This window comes from Stegostoma tigrinum, chromosome 38, assembly GCF_030684315.1.
Source record: "Stegostoma tigrinum isolate sSteTig4 chromosome 38, sSteTig4.hap1, whole genome shotgun sequence".
NCBI classification, from domain to species: Eukaryota; Metazoa; Chordata; class Chondrichthyes; order Orectolobiformes; family Stegostomatidae; genus Stegostoma; species Stegostoma tigrinum.
The window spans coordinates 21,701,555-21,725,850 of NC_081391.1; the positions used below are offsets into that span (position 1 = coordinate 21,701,555).

Below are 24,296 nucleotides of genomic sequence, written 5' to 3' on the forward strand. Positions count from 1 at the left end.
GCACCAACACCCACCATCACCAACAGCACCAACACCCACCATCACCAACAGCACCAACACCCACCATCACCAACACAGCACCAACACCCACCATCACCAACAGCACCAACACCCACCATCACCAACAGCACCAACACCCACCAACACCAACAGCACCAACACTCACCATCACCAACAGCACCAACACCCACCAGCACCAACAGCACCAACACCCACCAGCACCAACAGCACCAACACCCACCAACACCAACAGCACCAACACCCACCAGCACCAACAGCACCAACACCCACCAGCACCAACAGCACCAACACCCACCGTCACTACCAACACCCACCATCACCAACAGCACCAACACCCACCATCACCAACAGCACCAACACCACCATCACCAACAGCACCAACACCACCATCACCAACAGCACCAACACCCACCGTCACTACCAACACCCACCATCACCAACAGCACCAACACCCACCATCACCAACAGCACCAACACCCACCATCACCAACAGCACCAACACCCACCAGCACCAAGAGCACCAACACCCACCAACACCAACAGCACCAACACCCACCATCACCAACAGCACCAACACCCACCATCACCAACAGCACCAACACCACCAGCACCAACAGCACCAACACCCACCATCACCAACAGCACCAATACACACCATCACCAACAGCACCAACACCCACCAACACCAACAGCACCAACACCCACCAGCACCAACAGCACCAACACCCACCATCACCAACAGCACCAACACCCACCATCACCAACAGCACCAACACCCACCAACACCAACAGCACCAACACCCACCAACACCCACCAACACCAACAGCACCAACACCCACCACCACCAACAGCACCAACACCCACCATCACCAACAGCACCAACACCACCAGCACCAACAGCACCAACACCCACCATCACCAACAGCACCAACACCCACCACCACCAACAGCACCATCACCCACCAACACCAACAGCACCAACACCCACCATCACCAACAGCACCAACACCCACCAACACCAACAGCACCAACACCCACCATCACCAACAGCACCAACACCCACCACCACCAACAGCACCATCACCCACCAACACCAACAGCACCAACACCCACCAACACCAACAGCACCAACACCCACCATCACCAACAGCACCAACACCCACCAACACCAACAGCACCAACACCCACCAACACCAACAGCACCAACACCCACCATCACCAACAGCACCAACACCACCATCACCAACAGCACCAACACCACCATCACCAACAGCACCAACACCCACCGTCACTACCAACACCCACCATCACCAACAGCACCAACACCCACCATCACCAACAGCACCAACACCCACCATCACCAACAGCACCAACACCCACCATCACCAACAGCACCAACACCCACCATCACCAACAGCACCAACACCCACCAGCACCAAGAGCACCAACACCCACCAACACCAACAGCACCAACACCCACCATCACCAACAGCACCAACACCCACCATCACCAACAGCACCAACACCACCAGCACCAACAGCACCAACACCCACCATCACCAACAGCACCAATACACACCATCACCAACAGCACCAACACCCACCAACACCAACAGCACCAACACCCACCAGCACCAACAGCACCAACACCCACCATCACCAACAGCACCAACACCCACCATCACCAACAGCACCAACACCCACCAACACCAACAGCACCAACACCCACCAACACCAACAGCACCAACACCCACCAACACCAACAGCACCAACACCCACCACCACCAACAGCACCAACACCCACCATCACCAACAGCACCAACACCACCAGCACCAACAGCACCAACACCCACCATCACCAACAGCACCAACACCCACCACCACCAACAGCACCATCACCCACCAACACCAACAGCACCAACACCCACCATCACCAACAGCACCAACACCCACCAACACCAACAGCACCAACACCCACCATCACCAACAGCACCAACACCCACCACCACCAACAGCACCATCACCCACCAACACCAACAGCACCAACACCCACCAACACCAACAGCACCAACACCCACCATCACCAACAGCACCAACACCCACCAACACCAACAGCACCAACACCCACCAACACCAACAGCACCAACACCCACCATCACCAACAGCACCAACACCCACCAACACCAACAGCACCAACACCCACCAACACCAACAGCACCAACACCCACCAACACCAACAGCACCAACACCCACCAACACCAACAGCACCAACACCCACCAACACCAACAGCACCAACACCCACCATCACCAACAGCACCAACACCCACCATCACCAACAGCACCAACACCCACCACCACCAACAGCACCATCACCCACCATCACCAACAGCACCAACACCCACCATCACCAATACACACCAACACTATACCCAATATCACCATCAACACCACCGGTACCCACCATCAATACCATCAATTCCCATCAACACCGCAAACAATACCCGCCAACACTCCACCATCAGTGCCCACCATCACCACCAATACTCACCACTACCATCAATTCCCACCACAACCCTCTGCCCAGCCAGGAAAAAGATTGTTCTTGTCTCAATCCTATCAAGCACTGTAAGTACTTTCTATATTTGAAGAAGATCAGCTTCCATTCTTCTTAACCTCAGAGACACAGTCTCTTGTCTATTTAACCTTCATTGGACAATCCCTCCTTTCCAGTCATGGTGGCACTGTCCCTTTGACAAGTATGCCTTGCTTTTGTTAAGGAGACCAAAGCTGCACACAGCACTCCAAATGTGGTCTCACCGAGGCTCTTTATTATTCCTCCTTACAAGTTCTCATAACTCTGCTTATTATGAGCCCACATTTATGTAATATATGACATAATATTTCATGAGACACATGACTTTGTGGTATCGGCATTGTGTCTGATCCTAGCTGATATTACCACTGAACAAGAATGAAATCTGGGTTGATAGATCATATAAGCTTTTTTTTTGATGTGGCAGTATTTCACTGAACTATGAGCCTACAAGGCTGCAGGTTTAGTTTTAATAATAAAACAGTTTATTACATAAAGAATTAAAAAGAAATAAACCAAGATCTCTAAATAAAGCACAGACTGAAAAACTTCAAAATATCCAGCAAAACAAAATCCCATCTATTCCCCAACTCCATTGTTTTACGCTTAATCAGATCCAGAGAAATCCCTTCTCAATCAAATTCATAAGTTTGCTTCTGTAAGTTAACTGCTTCTTCCCAATTCCAGTCCTGTGGGCTGTGTGCCCTTTTCCCCTTCATCACCCACACAGCTGAAATCTTAGGCTTTCTCAGCTTTGACTAAAGAATGCGGGTTTCTAACCATACACTGCTGATCTGGAAGTTCCACAAACTTTACTGTTCCACAGAGGTAATTCTTTAAGTGCTCAGGACAACTTCATTTTTCAGGAAAGGTTTTATTTGCATCTGACCCCAGTCAGGCCTTCTTTGAGCTGAACTCAAAAGCTTTTGAGCTGCATTTAAAAACAAATTGCTCATCCTAACTTCTGCTAAACTGATGGCTTAATGTTTCCTCTCTTGGATCATTAACTATCATAAAAACATACCAGGAAGTATATAGTGGTTTAAAATCATGGTTCCAGAAAATCTGGCTTAGTTAATTTTTAAACCTAATAACAAAATAATCAACGTACCACTAGTTTGAAATCCAAATTCTAAAGATAAAATGATATTAACATGTAAATCACACGCTGTTCACCATTTTTGTGATACATAACTGCAGATAATATAGTGTCATACATCACAGATACTGACCATTCTGTCCAACCAGTCTATGCTAAACATAATCCCAAACTAAATTAGTCTAACCTGCCTGCTCCTGGCCCAGATCCCTTCAAATCTTCCCTTTTCATGTACTTATCCAAATGTTTTTTAAATATTGTAATTGTACCCATTACTTCCTCAGGAAGTTCATTTCACACACGAATCACCCTCCATGTAAATTATGTGTCCTTATGTTTTTTTAAAATTTCTCCCTTCTCACCTTAAAAATATGCCCCCTAGTCTTGAAATCCCCCACCTTAGGGAAAATGACCATTAATCATATAACAGCTGGTGCGATATACGTTTTATACTCTATGGCGTATGTCGTGTTATTATAGCCCATGACATGAAATGTTGGGAAATGTGCACATAGAGACCATGATATATTATGCAAATTAAATCACCATTCCTTTAATGTTGCTTGGTCAAAATCCGAGAACTCCTCCGCTAACAGAATTGTGGGTGTCTCTAAAGCATGGAACTGCTGTGACTCAGAAAGACAGTTCGCAACCACTTTCTTGAGGGGCAATTGGGGAGGACTAGCAAATGCTGGCTCACCCAAAGAAGCCCATATCCCATAAATAAATAAAAAGTATGGGTGAACTAACTGCTCAGAGGCCGGTATCCTGCCACTGATTCACCTTTCACCTACTTGTGCATAGTACACTGGGTGCGTCCCCCAGCCGGCTCAGATTCAGTCCCTGAACTGAGGTGATTCTAAATCTGCCATTTACATTAGTCAGCCAGTGTTTCCTGATTGGCTCGAGTTAATAATCCCAGTCAAGGATCTCATAGTCAACGTGATCCACCTCGTTCTAATGATTACACTAGGGAAAATCACCATAGCCTTACCAGATCACAGGAGCCACTCACTCATTAGAGAGAGATGATTGAATAAATTAATGAATGAATTAGCTTTATTGTCACATGTACTCAAATGGGTACAGCGAAAAGTTTATAAGTCACCACTTACAGTATAATCTTTGGTACAACCCTAGAGAAATGAAGTAAATTAGTTACTTTACAGCTATACACTGTATAACCATAGGTCAGAAAAACAAGAAATAAAGTTAAAAAGATAAACATTCCAACCTCACTCCAAGAACTCTCTGCAGCAGACCTGCACAGATGACGATGGTGTTTTAACCTAAAGATCACCACACCTCAGACGAAGAGAGAGGTTTGAAACGGAGAGTCATTCTCAACTAGTGCAGGAATTGAACTGATGCTTTTGGTATCAATCTGTATTGCAAACCAGCTGTCATGCTAACTGACCCAATAACTGGCCTTAGAATGGACTTCCGGTCTCGAGGTGATTCCAGAGCAATCTCCTGGCTTTGTGAACCCTGAGGGGAAGCCATACACGTTCTAGAGTTAAGAACCAATACAGACTGGAGCTAAGTGCCAGCATGGACTGGGCTGGAAGACCGTTGGACTGAATATTGTTTTTCCTCCATTTTGTAATTTATTCCTGCATTGTTGAACTTTTTACTTCTCTATTTTCCTAAAGACTGAACTGAAGAAACCGAGCCTAGGGACCTTTGTGCCTAAGATGGCACTGTAACTAATAAAGCTAATACTAATTCTAAAAATATATGCTGCATTTGCAGATGTATGAGTGAAAGAGGGGATGGGAGACAGAGAATGAGAAGATGGGGTAAAGGGTGGTGGGGGTGTGGTATGGAGGGAACATGAAAACTGAGGGATGAAGTTCGAGGGAGGGAGTGAGAGGGGAAGACCTGGAGTTGGAAGTTAGATGGAGAAATTCTGAATCAATCTGAGCCGAGAAATATGAATTCAGTGATTAAAGGTGGCCACATTGAATATGGGTCGGATGTTAAACTAAAAGGTGAGAATTTATAAAGAAGGGTTTCTGAGCACAGCTGTGTCATGATACTGACAACACCATTTCTTTGGAAAAGTCATCATTTCCGATAATCAGGGAATGGAAAATAAAGGTAGGTTAGCTGAGGAATTGAGCTTTTGATAGGCATAGTGTATACAAACCCAACACTAATGCAATTTCTTTCTCAATCAACAGGAGGTCGTATACAGCCTGAATTGTTCTGGTAAGTTCAATAATTCTACTGAGATTATAAAATACAATAAATGTGCAGGTGGATTGCATTGTTGAATATTCTGTTGGTTCTCCTTTGAGGTTAATTCTGCTCTCGTGAAAATAACATTTTAACTTCAGCTCAGCAGGAAAATGGCATTGCTTTAGTCAGGGACTAGAGTTCACAGTCCAGCACTAGAGGTTCTAATGTCAACCCCTTGCTTGCTGGCCTCCTGTCCTGATCATAAAACTACCCCCCTCCCCTTCATTTTCCAATTCCCCCGTAGCCTCACTCCTCACTGTTTCTCCTCTAGCCCACAACCCTGCGAGATGTTGACACTCTCCTTTTTCTGGCATTTTGCTCATCCTCGATTTCAATCTTTGAAATCCACTTTAATCGGAGCCTTTAACTGCTTTGGCTCCCAGCTCTCGAAATCCCTCCCACCTACCTCTTGACCCCACTTACCTCCTTTAAGACACTGCTCCTATTCAGCAGGCTTTTGACCTGACTTAGAATCACCTTTGAGTTGGGTGTCATGTTTTGTTAGATAATGCTCCCATGCAGCAGTTTTGTCAAAGGTGCTTTGTAAATGCAGGTTTTAATAGTTGTGCTCATTTCCATTCTCCATACTGTTAATGGTCCTTGCATCTGCAGTGATCTGGAGTGGGCCTTTACAAACCCATGCCTGGCATGATCTAAGGGATCATACAGATCCACTGGATCCCTGAGGCCTTGAACATACTATCAGGAATGTTCCCCTCTTTGGAAAGTGACTTGACGAGGAATCCAAATGAGATGAGGTTGATCTTAACATCAAACACAAGTGAACAAGAATCTCTCTTTAATATCCCATGTGCTACTGTAGTACCAATTGATTTACAACACAGCTGTCCCTGGAATATCTGCCATATCCTCATCTACTTCACCAGGTTCACTGTTCCTGAATGACTTCACACGCATCTTCCTCTTTCTTTTAACTTCCCAGCAACAGCCACTTCCCACACTGATGAGAAATGAAAAATGAAACTTCTACGTTGCTGGGCTGAGATGTTTTCTCAATACTATGACCATTTGCTGAATGACTCCTGCAGTTTTGACAACTGTATTATCTTAACAGCTAATGTGACATTTTAAAGAGTTCATGCAGGATGACGCATCTGGTACCTTCACTCGGGAACCATTCTCATTAGCAATTTAAGTGGTGGATGAATGCTTAGAAACATAGCAAATACTAGGAGCAGGAGTAGGCTATTCCAGTCTGCTCCACCTTTCAAAATGATCATGGCTGATCATCCAACTCAGACCCCCGTTCCTCCCCAAACTCTTTGATTCCTTTAGCTCTAAGGAGTATATGTGTTGCAGATTTCATCTCTGATGAAGAGTCATCTAGACTCGAAGCTTTAACTTACTCTCTCTCCATGGATGCTGCTTGACCTGCTGTGATCTCCAGCACTTTTTGTTTTTGATACAGATTCCAGCATCCGCATTAATTTGCTCCTCTGTCTAACTCCTTCTTAAAACCATGCAATGTTTTGGCCTCAACCGCTTTCAGTGGCAGAGAATTCCACAGGCCTCCCACTCTCTGGGTGAAGACATTTCTCCCCATCTCAGCCCTAAATGGCCTAACCTGTAGCCCTTAGACTATGAGCCTCGGTTCTGGTTCTTAGCATTTGCTGTTTTTTTTTTAAACAACGTAGTAATTCACGAACCGAAACAAGATCCCTACTCCCAGCTGGTATCTATTAAAAGCCCAAAATGTTACAGCATGCTTTATAACAGAGGGAAGGGGAGTGCTGACACAGTGAAATTGCTGAGAACTTGCAGAGCAAACTCAACGTTTCAACATTCCTCTGTGAGATCATTTACAGCTAATAGGGAAATTGGAATAATTTGAAATAAACACAGAGAACACTGGAGAAACACAGCTGGCAGTATCTGCGAAGAGAAAACCAGTTAATGTTTCAAGTCCAATTTGACTCTTCTTCAGAATCTTTGTCCCAGAGTTTGTGCCTCATTTTTGATTTTTTATTTTCACTTGATTTGATTCATTGTCACATGTAGCAAAGCACAGTGAAAAGTTTTGTTTTGCGAGCAGTACTGGCAGATCATAGCTAACAAGGCCAGACAGATCATAGGGTGCTTAGACAGAGCGAGGCACACAAGGTAATGCTGCACAGGAGGCGCACAAAAGCAAGCTCAACGCTACAGCGTGGGGCCGGAGGGGGACAGCAAGTCAGGCAGCCTCAGAGGAGCAGGAAAGTTGACGTTTTGGGTTTACACCCTAAACCCAAAAGATTGACCTTTCCTGCTCCTCTGATGCCGCCTGGCCTGCTGTCTTCATCCGGCTCTGTGCTGTATTGATTCCGACTCCAGCATCCGCAGCTCTTGCTGTCTCCAAGGTCAACATTAGATTTGAAGTTAGAGTGGTCCATTCAGCAGTCTAATACCAGCGGGGAAGAAGCTGTTGTTGAGCCCACTGATGCGTGCTTTCAAGCTTCTGTATCTTCTGCCCGACCCAAGAGGTTGAAAGGGTCTTCGATGATGTTGGCAATCTTTCCATGGCAACAAGAAGTGTAAATGGAGTTCAGTAAAGTAAACAGTTGTTCAGTGAGCAGCAGAGTTGAGCTGATTAAGATATCAATTAAGGTGGCATCATGCCAATGTCTGATTTTGCGCAGAACAAAATGGCCATATAGACCTACAAAAGAGAAACCTAAGTCTGTAGAGAAGCATGGGGAGTGCCAAGGTGCCCGGTTTGTCCCATTCAAGGCAGCATTGAATGTCCCACTCATGCCAAGCCCACTATTATCCATAAAGCCCAGTTGTGAAAGGGAAGTGCTGCATCAGCAGTGTGGTGCTGTTCGAATGGGAACATACACAATCAGCATGATTTTATCAAACCAGCAACGACTGCGCCCACTGCTAACAGTGACTTCTCAAATTGGAAACCTACAGTAAATTCCTGAGAGTGCGGCTTATTAACAGAAAGTGATGGCTCCAAATTGATTCACGGATTAATCAGAGTAGAAAAGGCCCTTCGGCCCATCGAGTCTGCACCGACATACCTACCACTAAAAGCAATCGAGGCCCAATTTCCTGCACGTGTCCCAGATCCTTGAATGCTGTGATTTTGAAGTGCTCATCCAAATAATTTTTAAAAGTTGTAAGGTTTCCAGTTTGGTCTACCATCCCAGGCAGCGCATTCCAGATTCCCGCCACCTGCTGACTGAAAAATATTTTTCCTGAATCTCCCAAACTTTACCTTAAAACTATGGCCCCTCATGATTGACCCCTCAACCAAGGGGAATAGCTACTCACTATTCACTCTGTCCTTATCCCCCATAATCTTCAACACCTCAATCATGTTCCATCTCAGTCTTCCCTGCTGTAAGGTAAACATCAAAGCCTACCTAGTCTCTCCTTATGACTCAATGTCTCCATCCCAGGCAGCATCCTGGTGAATCTCCTCTGTACCCCCTCCAGTGCTATCACATCCTTCCCATAGTGAGGTGACTAGAACTGCACACAGTACTCCATTTGTGGCCTGACTCACACTCTGTACAACTCCAACATCACCTCCTTGCTCTTAGACTCTATACCATGAGTGATGAGAGCAAGTGTCCCATATGCCTTAGTAATCCTATTCACATGCTCCACTGGCAACCTGTGAATAGTTACCCCAAGATCCCTCTGTTTCCTGGTGACTCCAAGTTGTAGTAGAAGCAGCCACAATCCCAGGGGACCATTGGTTTAACTATCGGGTCTCCATGCATCAGGCATGGGGCAATGTCGAGAAATTAGGACCATCATGGTAACCTCTGCCAGTGTGGAAAGTGAACCTGTACTGTTAACAGCTCCCTGCATCACAAACCAGCCATCCAGCCAAATGAGCTAACCTGTACTCATAGCAGGCTTTGGCAAAGTAAACCTCTGCACTGGAAAGTGTTTGCAATAGTTTCTAGATCTCCAAATGGATAGGGTGAATAGTCAAGTCCTCTTCCCCAGGGTGGGAGAGTCCAAACTAGAAGGCATAGATTTGAGGTGAAAGGGGAAAAATTTAAAAAGGATGTGAGGAGCAAATTTTTCATGCAGAGGGTGGTGTGTACATGGAATGAACTGCCAGAAGAGGTGGTGGAGGCTGGTACAATTACATTGAAAAGGTATCTGGATGGGTATATTAATAGGAAGGGTTTGGAGGGATATGGACCAAATGGATGAGCAGAGAGAGAGAGCTTGGTGTCCATGTGCATAGATCCCTGAAAATTGCCACCCAGGTTAATAGGGTTGTTAAGAAGGTGTATGGTGTGTTCGGTTTTATTGATAGAGGGATTGAGTTTCGGAGCCATGAGTTCATGTTGCAGCTGTACAAAACTCTGGTGTGGCGACACTTGGAGTATTGTGTACAGTTCTGGTTGCTGCATTATAGGAAGGATATGGAAGCATTGGAAAGGGTGCAGAGGAGATTTACCAGGATGTTGCCTGGTATGGAGGGAAGATCTTATGAAGAAAGGCTGGGGGACTTGAAGCTGTTTTTGTTAGAGAGAAAAAGGTTAAGAGGTGACTTAATAGAGACATACAAGATGATCAGAGGTTTAGATAGGGTGAACAGTGAGAGCCTTTTTCCTCAGATGGTGATGGCTAGCATGAGGGTACATAGCTTTAAATTGAGGGGTGATAGATATAGGACAGATGTCAGAGGTAGGTTCTTTACTCAGACAATAGTAAGGGCATGGAATGCCTTGCCTGCATCAGCAGTAGACTCTCAAACTTTAACGGTGTTTAAATGGTCATTGGATAAATATATGGATGATAATGGAATAGAGTAGGTTAGGTGGGCTTCAGAATGGTTTCACAGGTCGGCGCAACATCGAGGGCCGAAGAGCCTGTACTGTGCTGTAATGTTCTATGTTCTAAATGCTGGCAAACGGGATTAGATTAATTTAGGATATCTGATTGGCATGGACAAGTTGGATTGAAGGGTCTATTTCCATGCTTTACAGCTCTACGATTCTATGACTGCTTTGACACTCATATAACTTCGTCAAGGAAATGCCTAAATTAATCTTCAATTTTATAGCTTTATTTTATTCAGCATAGATGAAATTTTAGCTCTTAAGTATTTCCTGACCCCATTCTATTCTTGCCAAGGTAAGAGAGACAGAACAATGCAGACCAATGCAAGAGAGGAGACAAAAGCAGCTTGTGAAGTTTATCTGATAAATCTTTCTGTATTTACACCCACATGTAATCTGTTATCCTAATCATTCCGTGGCCGCAGTGTTTTGGAGAAAAAGTACAATTAGCCCTGATCATTCCCCCATACAGGGACGTTTTTTTGTGTCATCAGATTTTCTGTTAGAACACAAAACTGGATGAATTATTAACCTTCGCCAACTATTATTCACATTAGAGCAGATTATGCTTCGAGGAAGCCTCAGTCGAAATTCTAGAGATCGTAATAATAAAAATTGACAGACTAAATAGGTGAAGCTTTCCCAGCACCAAGGGAGTCCTGTAACTAGAGTGTAACAACAACTTGCCTTTACATCCCAAAAGTGCTTCACAGATGCATCAATAAGCAAAGTGTGTCGCTGAGCCACAGGAAGTTTTAGGGCAGATGGACATAAATGCAGGGAAGAGCAAAGCTCAAGGAGCATCTTTAAAGATGGGGACAGAGAGGTGGAGAGATTTAAAAAGGGAATTCCGGAATTCAAGGCCTAGATACAGCCTCTGACTGTGGAGCAATAAACATGGAAATGCTTCAAATTGTCAGAGATGGAAAGACGCTGGGGATCTAAGGGGAGAAGGTGCAGGGTTACAGGAGGCTACGATGTTTGAGGCCCTAGAGGAATTTGATAACAGGATGGGAAATCGAAATGTTGAACAGCTGCTACTGTAGGGACTGGTCGGTTAGTTCCAGAGCTGGTTTGCAATGAAGTGTGTTAACAACACGCGACAAGTTCACTTTCTGTACCAGCTGGGGTTACTGTGGGGTGACCCTCTGAGGAGGCATGGTGAACCTCCTCACCAGACCCACAGCACCCCACCCCCACCCCAGCCATCTCTCTGTAATGACAGAGCACCTTATCACCTTCTGAGACCATAAGCAGAAACTTTCAGGGTTTGAATATTATGGGCAGTGGCAATATTTGTGTCAGGGAGCAAGGACAATCTCAACAACAGGAATACCTCACTCCATCTTTAATGCTTAAGGCAAGCAGCAGCAGGTGACCAATTAAGGGGAATTTTTTTTTAAGCAGTTTGCTAACAGCCCAACTCAGCTCATTAATAAAAACTGAAATAACTGCTGGAAATCAGAAACAAAAATAGAAATTTTTGGAAAAGCTCTGGCAATATCTGTGGAGAGAAATCAGAGTGAACTTTTTGGATCCAGTGACTCTTCCTCAGAACAGGTGGTAGCTAGGTTCCCCAGCCAACATTCTCTGTCACAAGCTTGTGCATTACTCCAGCAAAGCTCAGCACAAGCTGGAAGAACAACAGAGACTGCAGGAACTGCAGATGCTGGAGAATCTGAGATAACAAGGTGCAGAGCTAAATGCACACAGAAGGCCAAGCAGCATCAGAGGAGCAGGAAGGCTGAAGTTTCGGGCCTAGACCCTTCTTCAAAAATTTTCTGAAGAAGGGTCTAGGCCCGAAACGTCAGCATTCCTGCTCCTGTGTTGCTGCTTGGCCTGCTGTGTTCATCCGGCTCTACACCTTGATATCACTGGAAGAACAACACCTCATTTTCCTCTTGGGAGGTCTACAGGCTTATGGACTCAATATCGAGTTCAACAACTTCAGCACTGGAGCTTTTCCTATGCCCTTATCCCAACCCTACAAACCTGGCCTTGTTATCACATAGTCTGCGATTACACATAACCCATTGTTAGCCACTAACAGCCCCCATTAATAGCTATTCAGTGTCCGAGCCTGATCGTTATCCACTCCTTTGTTCACTGAACTATTCTACTCTCTCATTGAGTGCTCTCTCCACCTAATGTTTACTTCTTGCCCGTCTCCACCCACCCAATCTTCTGCATATAAACTGTTTTCCTCGCCACCATCAGTTTTGAGGAAGGCTCACTTTTCCCCCTCAGCCAGAGGTACCCAGGCTCACATTGCTGCTGAGATAATGGGAACTGAAGATGCTGGAGAATCCAAGATAACCAAGTGTGGAGCTGGATGAACACAGCAGGCCAAGTAGCATCTTAGGAGCAGAAAAGCTGACGTTTCGGGCCTAGACCTTCCTGCTCCTCTGTTGTTGCTTGGCCTGCTGTGTTCATCCAGCTCTACACTTTGTTATCTCACATTGCTGCTGCCTTGCCTCGCCCTGTGGCACAGACACAAAGCCAGGAAGTTTGTCCGAGCTGTCAGCTGGCTGCAGTCAACTTGAGGGGGATATACTAGAGGTGGAGGGTCCCAGCACAGTGAGCCTGAGGACAGTCTCCGATACCAGTCCAGGGGCTTGGACACAGTCAGTCAGCCACTTGGCACAGAATCAGGGGGCTGTCCATGTTAGAAAGCCCACTGACTCTTTCGGCTCGCATCGTGGGTGGTTTGCCCCCTGGAATGAGGGAGAGGCAACTATTGCAGAAGAGGTCAGTGGGTGGCACAATGGCTACTGTCGGCTCAGGTGGGGAGGTGACCCTCAGGTGAGTGAGGGGGCAATGCCGAGGGCAGGGCAAAGTGAGTGTGTTAGGGGATTGGGGTGGGTGAGAGTGCGTGAGGGGGCAATGCGGAGGGCAGGGCAGGGTGAGTGTGTTAGGGGGTTGGGGTGGGTGAGAGTGAGTGAGGGTGCAATGCGGAGGGCGGGGCAGGGTGAGTGTGCTGGTGGGGTTGGGGTGGGTGAGAGTGAGTGAGGGGGCATTGCAGAGGGCAGGGCAGGGTGAGTGTGTTGGGGTGGTTGGGTGGCTGAGAGTGAGTGAGAGGGCAATGCGGAGGGCAGGGCAGGGTGAGTGTGTTGGGGGTTGGTGTGGGTGAGAGTGAGTGAGAGGGCAATGCAGAGGGCAGAGCAGGGTGAGTGTGTTAGGGGGTTGGGGTGGGTGAGAGTGAGTGAGAGGGCATTGCAAAGGGCAGGGCAGGGTGAGTGTGTTGGGGGGTCGGGGTGGGTGAGAGTGAGTGAGGGGGCAGTGTGGAGGGCAGGGCAGGGTGAGTATGTTGGGGGTCGGGGTGGGTGAGAGTTAGTGAGGGGGCAATGCGGAGGGCAGGGCAGGGTGAGTGTGTTGGGGGTCGGGGTGGGTGAGAGTGCATGAGGGATGATGTTGCAGCCAATTGTGAGGGTGAGCCTTGGTGGGAAGTGGATGCAGTGGCAGAGAAAGAGTGTGTGTGAGCACTCAGAGAGCAGGTGGTGGCACCCACCCTGGCAGAGTGGCAAAGGTCATTGACCTTCTTCCTACAGCATCAGGCATTACAGCAGACGGCTGAGACTGCTCTAACCCTCAGGCCCGGTTGGCATGGGCTGGTGTCTCAGCCTCCACACCACCCTGACCAGCAGGACTTCAAGGTCCCTGCCCACAAAGCTGGGCACCACTACCACCCTGTTGAGGGCAAATGAAAGAAACTGAGCAGAGCCGCTCCAGGTGGACAATGCTTCTCTGGGGGCACTAAGGGCATTTAAAGACAGCGCGGGCTCAAGGGATGTTGGTGAATTCCCAGCCAGTATGTGTGAGCGGTGAGATGTTCCTGGAAATGCATGTTGGAGGACAGAGCTGGAATTTGACATGGGGGATGCTTTAGGGGTTGGTTAATAAAATGGATTTGATAAAATACAGTGAGAAAACTTGCTGACCTTGTGAGGAGATCTCTTCACTAATTTCATGACTCTGGCCCAGCAGTGGTTTCCCCAAACTGTCAGGGACTCATGGGAATGGTGATCCAATGAGACACAAGATCCTCTCTGCCTGTTCCCCAGCCAATCCCTCACACTTATTCAACAGCTTTAAATCCATTCCCTTGTCTCCTTGACTTTGAAACAGAGTTGGAAGGCTGCAGGAGGAGGTCAATGTACAGCTGAGAATGAAAGATTGGAGCTGAGATGTTTGCAGGTACTGAAAGTCCAGTGGCAGACACACAAAGAGGAAATTCTTAAGGGGATTGGAAGAGATAGTTTGGGAAAAAATTGAAAATGCTTCACTGAAAAGGTAAAGTCATTGTTGTCCCACGCTTGATAGACAGAGGCAACTGGTGGTCATTTAACCTGAGGGTCACAACACCGGCAAGAAGGGGAAAGATTGAGAAGGATAATCCATCGCAGTCACCTCAGCTAGTGCAAGAATTGAACCAACAATATTACTATTGTTCTGCATTGCAAACCAGCTGTACAGACAGCTGAGCTAACCAACCACCTGTGCCTCTCTAAGCATAGAAACAGGGAATAGGAATAGGCCCTTTGGCTAGTTTGAGCCTGCTTCAGTGTTCAATCTTATCCATTACCTCAACGCCAAATTTGTCTCCATACCCCTTCATGCCTCTATTATCTTCAATAAACTCCAATGGGCGGAGAGAATCAGACAAACATAAAATATACCCAAAGGGCTTCCTTTACCTTAAAACTTAAAACAGATTGAATGAGGGACATAGAATCAGTTCATCATTTCTGGTCGGCCATTTTGTCTGTTCTTACACCTGGCTGCCTGCCCAAGGAAGCATCTCTTTCCATTTTGAGCACCTTCACTGTTTGTGCGTACAAGGCCTTTCCAGGGCAAAGTTGCCCAAGCAGTTTTATTGTGAAAGAAATCACACGAGTACTCAAGTCATTTTGAACAGAATGTATGTATTTATTAATTTATTTCCATTCCCCTTCCAGTAGCAGCAGTCTCCATTCTTCCTGAGAACACTACGGCCCTGAAAGTTACCTGGACAAATCTGACAGAAGATTTCAAATCGATTCAACTGACGTTACAAAATGTCACAAAAACAGACAACAGGACAAGCGGCGAAGTGATATTCGATGGTCTTATGAAAGGGATGAATGATAGCATTTCAATTCACATCAAATACAATAACAACACATGCGAAGAAGTACAAATGGGAACAACAAGTAAGCTCTGTTCTAAGGTGCAAATTGAAACATTTGTCAAAATCTTTCCTGCTTACATGTCAATGGCTAATTTAAAATGCTTCAACTTCCTGTAGAGCTCACTCAGTCTCATGCCTAAACTTGATGTGAAGGTAATAGAGTGGTGTTAATAAAGGTTCTGTAATTGAGCAAGCTGTGGGAAGAGGTCAGAGATCTCGCTGGCAAAAGGTCCCTCTGGTGTTTCAACATGAGGTCAGATTAGAATCAAGTCCGAGGGTCACACTTGCTACCAATAGTTTGTTTATCCCCTTTATTCGTTCACAGGATGAGGGCGATGCTGGCTAGGCAATCATTATTGTCCATTCCTAACTGTCTGGAGGGCAGTTCAGAATCACATTGCTGTGGACTCACATGTAGGTCCGATCAGATAAGGAGGCAGGTTCCTTCCCTAAAGGCCATTAGTGAGCCAGATGGGTTTTTCCTCACAAGTGACAGCAGTTTCATGGTCAACCATTAGATTCTTAATTCCAGATTTTTTTTTTAAAAATTAGATTCAAATTCTATTATCTGCTTTAGCAGGATTCAAATCCTAAGTGCCCAGAACACTATGTGGGTCTCTGGATTAACAATCCAGCGATAATACCACTGGACCATTGCCTGCCCAATGCATTGTGCTAACAAATTGTCTTGACATGTGGAAACACGGAGAATTGGAACACCAGTTGGCCATTTGGCCCTTTCAGCCTATTCTACCATTCAACTACTGGTCTTTTTAAGTTGCTTTTAAAACATTTACAGAAAAGGTCAAGGTAAATAGGAATGTAGAAAATAGGAGCAGTAGGCCATTCAGCCCTTCAATCCTGTTCTACTGATCATCCAAATCAGTCCCTAATTCCCACTTTCTCCCCATATTCTTTTGATCACTTTAGCCCTAAGAATTGTATCCAACTCCTCAGAAAATGCCCGATGTTGTGGCCTCAACTCTTTTCTGTGACAGAGAATTCCATAGGCTCCCCATTCACTGGGCGAAGGCATTTCTCCTCATCTCAGTCCTTAATGGCCCACCCTATATCCTTAAGCTGTGACCAACCCCCCTCTCCCCACAGACCCACTCTGGGTCTGGAAGGAAAAGCTTACTTTTTAAATAATTATTGCGCCTTGGGACAGTGCAACAGGACCGTGCCAGCCAGAGAGAGACACAAACGAGACTGTGAAGATCAGAACTAGCATGCAGGCAGTTGGAGAATTTCTACCGACACACCTCACCCAGGCCTCACTCCTTACAGCAGACAGTGTCTTCCACCATTCATCTCACATCTCAGTGGTGGGACCAGGGGTGTCCAGCTGGACGGGTGCAGACCACCATGCCGTATGAGGCTGTTGGCACTATTGCCCACTATGGGATAGGTTTGCAAACACCGTCTTCGTTCAGGGCCTCCTGGGTCTGGTATGGTTGAGGAAAACTCCTCATTGGTCCAACATGGAATTCATTGTATGTTAGCAACCAGTTACATCAGAGGACGTGGATGTTTGATCTTTTCTCCTTTCGAATCCTTCACTTTTCTCCCACCAAGTTTATTATGATATTGGGTGATGCTCAAAGTACTCCACAGGTATTAACCCAGTCCTTACACCCCTATGCAACACTGACCACATTCTAAACCAATTCTTGAGCCCTGGTCAGCCTCAATATATCACATTGTGAACCATAGTATTCACACTGTACGCACATGGAGATCTTCAACACCACACCATTTCTTGCCCCACTCTAGTTTCAGATCCTACTTTAGGATTGGTGCCAACTCCATAATTTACAACAGGTTCCAGCTACTAACATATCCCACACTGTATTCTACAGACCCAACAAATGCTGTACTCCCAGGTCATAACAGTGACAGAATCCCTACTGTGTAGGCCATTCAGCCCATCAAGTGTACACTAACCATCCAAAGAGCAGCCCACCTAGACCTACCCTATCCCTGTAACCCTGCATTTCCTATGGCTCATTCACCTAGCCTGCACATCCCTGGACACATATACAATTTAGTATAGTCAATCCAACTAGCCTGCACATCTTTGGACTGTGGGAGGAAACTAGAGCACCTGGAGGAAACTCGAACGAATATGGGGCAAACTCCACATGAACAGCCACCTGAGGGTGGAACCAAACCTGGGTCCCTGGTGCAGTGAAAGAGCAGTGCTGACCACTGAGCCACTGTGCCACCCATGTCTCTATTATACCCAAAGTGCATTAGTGTTTGCGAAATAAGATTAAAAATTGGCGAATTGCAAATAGAGTCAAAGACATTTACAACTGCTCAAATACGAGGAAAATCCTGCATTTGCTGGAAATCTGAAACAAGGGCTGACATTGCTGAAGATGCTCAACAGGTCTGGCAGCATCTTTGAAGACAAGAAACAGAGTTAACTCTTCGAGTCCAGCCAGACATTTCTTCAGAAGATTCTTCTTCAATTCAATATAGCAGGCTGAGCAGCATCTTAGGAGCACAAAAGCTGATGTTTCGGGCCTTGACCCTTCATCAGAAAAGTGGGAGGGGGAAGGGGGTTCTAAAATAAATAGGGAAAGAGGGGGAGGCAGATCGAAGATGGATAGGGGACAAGATAGGTGGAGAGGAGACAGGCAACTTAAAGAGGTGGGGATGGAACCAGCAGAGGTGAGTGTAGATGGGGAGGTAGGGAGGGGAAAGGTCAGTCCGGGCAGGATGGACAGATGAAGGGGTGGGATGAGGTTAGTAGGAAGGAAATGGGGGTGCGGCTTGAGGTGGGAGGAGAGGATAGGTGAGAAGAAGAACAGGTTAGGGAGGCAGGGACGAGCTGGGCTGGTTTTGAGATGCAGTAGGGGAAGGGGAGATTTTAAAGCTTGTGAAATCCACATTGATACCATTGGCTGCAGGGTTCCCAAGCGGAATATGAGTTTCTGTTCCTGCAACCTTCAGGTGGCATCGTTGTAGAACTGCAGGAGGCCCAGGATGGACATGTTGTCAAAGGAAAGGGAGGGGGAGTTGAAATGGTTCCCGATTGGGAAGTGCAGTTGTTTATTGCGAACTGAGCATAGATGTTGGGGTTCTGTTCCAAAATGGAGGTCTCGTGGTGTGGGGGTCTTGTTCCAACATGGAGGTCTTGCAGTGTGGGCATCTTGTTTCAAATTGGAGGTCTCTCAGTGCGGGGGTCTTGTTCCGACATGGAAGTCTCTCAGTGCGGGGGTCTTGCTCCAACATGGAGGTCTCTCAGTGTGGGGGTCTTGTTCCAACATGGAGATCTTGCAGTGTAGGGGTAATGTTCCCACTTGGAGGCCTCGCAGTGTGGGCACGTTGTCTCCAGATCCACAACAATTAACTGTGCCCCAGGCAATAGATGCTGCACCTAGACTGTGACGCCTCATGAATGCCAACTTTCTTGAATGCAAGAAGACACAGGACAGATTCACTCCAACTCTCTCTTTGCCCTTATGTTAACAGAGCCCTCTCCAGTCTCCAACCTCTCTGTGGTGAACAGGACAACAGAGACGCTGACAATAAACTGGACGGAGCCTGTTGATAAACGAGCCTCCGAATACACGTATGAAATCACAGTTACAAATGAAACTGAATCTTTCAATAAGACCTACTGCACCAGTCAGAATATTTTCCAAGTGACAGCTCTGGAACCTGGACTCAGATATAATGTGACTGTGAAGGCATGCACTCCTGAGAACATACAGAGTGACCCTGAGACTGTGAGGGCTACCACAGGTAAGTCACCCTCTGTCATTTAAAGGGGCACTAACTCCACTGAGGGTTTAGAGTGTGTGCATTTTGCAATTTGTACTGGCAATTACACAGTGCAGAGTTAGAGTGTGGAGAGTTTTGTGAAGATTAAACTAATCCAGTACCTTGTAGATGTTTACAGCGCAGAAAGAGGCCATTTTGCCCATCGTGTCCATGCTTGAACTCACTCCACCATTCGACTACATTATGGTTGAGCTAGGGAATGTAAACAGCACAGGATGTAATTTACCCTCCACCTCTTAAAGGGTCTGTTATTCCTCTGAGAGTAAGAGATGACATGCCATGTTAAACTAAACTGATGATCATTACCTGCTGAGTCCTTAAAGGACAGATTTGTATATGATATCGCCTGGCAACAGACAACATACTGCTCTTAAAGTGCAGTTGCTGCTGTCACAACCAAAATGTATCTTTGCACACAGCAAGACCCCAAAACAATATAGGGCAGAAGGTTTTGAGGTGTGGCGGTGTTGTTCCAAAATGGAGGTCTCTCAGTGTGGGGGTCTTGCTCCAACCTGGACGTCTCTAAGTGTGAGGGTCTTGTTCCAACATGGAGGTCTCTCAGTGTGGGGGTCTTGTTCCAACATGGAGGTCTCTCAGTGTGGGGGTCTTGTTCCGACATGGTGGTCTCTCAGTGTGGGGGTCTTGTTCCAACATTGTGGTCTCTCAGTGTGGGGGTCTTGTTCCAACATGGAGGTCTCTCAGTGCAGGGGTACTGTTTCAAAATGGAGGTCTCTCAGTGCGGGGGTCTTGTTCCGACATGGAGGTCTCTCAGTGTGGGGGTCTTGTTCCAACATGGAGGTCTCTCAGTGTGGGGGTACTGTTTCAAAATGGAGGTCTCTCAGTGTGGGGGTCTTGTTCCAACATGGAGATCTTGCAGTGTTGAGGTAATGTTCCCACTTGGAGGTCTCGCAGTGTGGGCATGTTGTCTCCAGATCCACAACAATTAACTGTGCCCCAGGCAATAGATGCTGCACCTAGCCTGAGACGCCTCATGAATGCCAACTTTCTTGAATGCAAGAAGACACAGGACAGATTCACTCCAACTCTCTCTTTGCCCTTCTGTTAACAGAGCCCTCTCCAGTCTCCAACCTCTCTGTGGTGAACAGGACAACAGAGACGCTGACAATAAACTGGACGGAGCCTGTTGATAAACGAGCCTCCGAATACACGTACGAAATCACAGTTACAAATGAAACTGAATCTTTCAATGAGACCTACTGCACCAGTCAGAATATTCTCCAAGTGACAGCTCTCGAACCTGGACTGAGATATAACCTGACTGTGAAGGCATGCACTCCTGAGAACATACAGAGTGACCCTGAGACTGTGAGGGCTACCACAGGTAAGTCACCCTCTGTCATTTAAAGGGGCACTAACTCCACTGAGGGTTTAGAGTGTGTGCATTTTGCAATTTGTACTGGCAATTACACAGTGCAGAGTTAGAGTGTGGAGAGTTTTGTGAAGATTAAACTAATCCAGTACCTTGTAGATGTTTACAGCGCAGAAAGAGGCCATTTTGCCCATCGTGTCCATGCTTGAACTCACTCCACCATTCGACTACATTATGGTTGAGCTAGGGAATGTAAACAGCACAGGATGTAATTTACCCTCCACCTCTTAAAGGGTCTGTTATTCCTCTGAGAGTAAGAGATGACATGCCATGTTAAACTAAACTGATGATCATTACCTGCTGAGTCCTTAAAGGACAGATTTGTATATGATATCGCCTGGCAACAGACAACATACTGCTCTTAAAGTGCAGTTGCTGCTGTCACAACCAAAATGTATCTTTGCACACAGCAAGACCCCAAAACAATATAGGGCAGAAGGTTTTGAGGTGTGGCGGTGTTGTTCCAAAATGGAGGTCTCTCAGTGTGGGGGTCTTGCTCCAACCTGGACGTCTCTAAGTGTGAGGGTCTTGTTCCAACATGGAGGTCTCTCAGTGTGGGGGTCTTGTTCCAACATGGAGGTCTCTCAGTGTGGGGGTCTTGTTCCGACATGGTGGTCTCTCAGTGTGGGGGTCTTGTTCCAACATTGTGGTCTCTCAGTGTGGGGGTCTTGTTCCAACATGGAGGTCTCTCAGTGCAGGGGTACTGTTTCAAAATGGAGGTCTCTCAGTGCGGGGGTCTTGTTCCGACATGGAGGTCTCTCAGTGTGGGGGTCTTGTTCCAACATGGAGGTCTCTCAGTGTGGGGGTACTGTTTCAAAATGGAGGTCTCTCAGTGTGGGGGTCTTGTTCCAACATGGAGATCTTGCAGTGTTGAGGTAATGTTCCCACTTGGAGGTCTCGCAGTGTGGGCATGTTGTCTCCAGATCCACAACAATTAACTGTGCCCCAGGCAATAGATGCTGCACCTAGCCTGAGACGCCTCATGAATGCCAACTTTCTTGAATGCAAGAAGACACAGGACAGATTCACTCCAACTCTCTCTTTGCCCTTCTGTTAACAGAGCCCTCTCCAGTCTCCAACCTCTCTGTGGTGAACAGGACAACAGAGACGCTGACAATAAACTGGACGGAGCCTGTTGATAAACGAGCCTCCGAATACACGTACGAAATCACAGTTACAAATGAAACTGAATCTTTCAATGAGACCTACTGCACCAGTCAGAATATTCTCCAAGTGACAGCTCTCGAACCTGGACTGAGATATAACCTGACTGTGAAGGCATGCACTCCTGAGAACATACAGAGTGACCCTGAGACTGTGAGGGCTACCACAAGTAAGTCACCCTCTGTCATTTAAAGCGGCATTAACTCCACTGAGGGTTTAGAGTGTGTGCATTTTGCAATTTGTGCTGGCATTTACACAGTGCAGAATTAGAATGTGGAGAGTTTTGTGAAGATTAAACTAATCCAGTACCTTGTAGATGTTTACAGCGCAGAAGGAGCCATTTTGCCCATCGTGTCCATGCTTGAACTCACTCCACCATTCGACTACATTATGGTTGAGTTAGGGAATGTAAACAGCACAGGATGTAATTTACCCTCCACCTCTTAAAGGGTCTGTTATTCCTCTGAGAGTAAGAGATGACATGCCATGTTAAACTAAACTGATGATCATTACCTGCAGAGTCCTTAAAGGACAGATTTGTATATGATATCGCCTGGCAACAGACAACATACTGCTCTTAAAGTGCAGTTGCTGCTGTCACAACCAAAATGTATCTTTGCACACAGCAAGACCCCAAAACAATATAGGGCAGAAGGTTTTGAGGTGTGGCAGTGTTGTTCCAAAATGGAGGTCTCTCAATGTGGGGGTCTTGCTCCAACGTGGAGGTCTCTAAGTGCGAGGGTCTTGTTCCGACATGGAGGTCTCTCAGTGTGGGGGTCTGGTTCCAACATGGAGATCTTGCAGTGTGGGGGTAATGTTCCCACTTGGAGGTCTCGCAGTGTGTGCATGTTGTCTCCAGATCCACAACAATTAACTGTGCCCCAGGCAATAGATGCTGCACCTAGCCTGTGACGCCTCATGAATGCCAACTTTCTTGAATGCAAGAAGACACAGGACAGATTCACTCCAACTCTCTCTTTGCCCTTATGTTAACAGAGCCCTCTCCAGTCTCCAACCTCTCTGTGGTGAACAGGACAACAGAGACGCTGACAATAAACTGGACGGAGCCTGTTGATATACGAGTCTCCGAATACACGTATGAAATCACAGTTACAAATGAAACTGAATCATTCAATAAGACCTACTGCACCAGTCAGAATATTTTCCAAGTGACAGCTCTGGAACCTGGACTCAGATATAACGTGACTGTGAAGGCATGCACTCCTGAGAACATACAGAGTGACCCTGAGACTGTGGGGGCTACCACAAGTAAGTCACCCTCTGTCATTTAAAGGGGCAGTAACTCCACTGAGGGTTTAGAGTGTGTGTATTTTGCAATTTGTGATGGCATTTACACAGTGCAGAGTTAGATTATGGAGAGTTTTGTGAAGATTAAACTAATCCAGTACCTTGAAGTTGTTTACAGCGCAGAAAGAGGCCATTTTGCCCATCGTGTCCATGCTTGAACTCACTCCACCATTCGACTACATTATGGTTGAGCTAGGGAATGTAAACAGCACAGGATGTAATTTACCCTCCACCTCTTAAAGGGTCTGTTATTCCTCTGAGAGTAAGAGATGACATGCCATGTTAAACTAAACTGATGATCATTACCTGCTGAGTCCTTGAAGGACAGATTTGTATATGATATCGCCTGGCAACAGACAACATACTGCTCTTAAAGTGCAGTTGCTGCTGTCACAACCAAAATGTATCTTTGCACACAGCAAGAGCCCAAAACAATATAGAGCAGAAGGTTTTGAGGTGCGGCGGTGTTGTTCCAAAATGGAGGTCTCTCAGTGTGGGGGTCTTGCTCCAACTTGGAGGTCTCTCAGTGTGGGGGTACTGTTTCAAAATGGAGGTCTCTCAGTGTGGGGGTCTTGTTCCAACATGGAGGTCTCTCAGTGTGGGGGTACTGTTTCAAAATGGAGGTCTCTCAGTGTGGGGTCTTTTTCCGACATGGAGATCTTGCAGTGTGGGGGTACTGTTTCAAAATGGAGGTCTCTCAGTGTGGGG

The 24,296-nt window shown here is 46.5% G+C and overlaps 1 protein-coding gene across 5 annotated transcripts in view; it reads left to right on the forward strand.

Annotated features, from left to right (window-relative positions):
* Nucleotides 1-24,296, forward strand: part of LOC125447028 (receptor-type tyrosine-protein phosphatase H-like) — an 89,497-nt gene that overhangs the window by 28,783 nt on the left and 36,418 nt on the right. For 3 of the 5 annotated variants that reach the window (XM_059640502.1, XM_059640504.1, XM_059640501.1), the window contains 6 exons: nt 5,899-5,926; nt 15,723-15,956; nt 19,415-19,687; nt 20,796-21,068; nt 22,177-22,449; nt 23,277-23,549. In XM_059640502.1, the coding sequence (XP_059496485.1) occupies nt 5,899-5,926; nt 15,723-15,956; nt 19,415-19,687; nt 20,796-21,068; nt 22,177-22,449; nt 23,277-23,549 (1,354 nt within the window). Of the gene's footprint in view, nt 1-4,945; nt 5,038-5,898; nt 5,927-15,722; nt 15,957-19,414; nt 19,688-20,795; nt 21,069-22,176; nt 22,450-23,276; nt 23,550-24,296 lie in introns of those variants that run through there. The other 2 variants (XM_059640505.1, XM_059640503.1) reach the window with 2 other exon arrangements.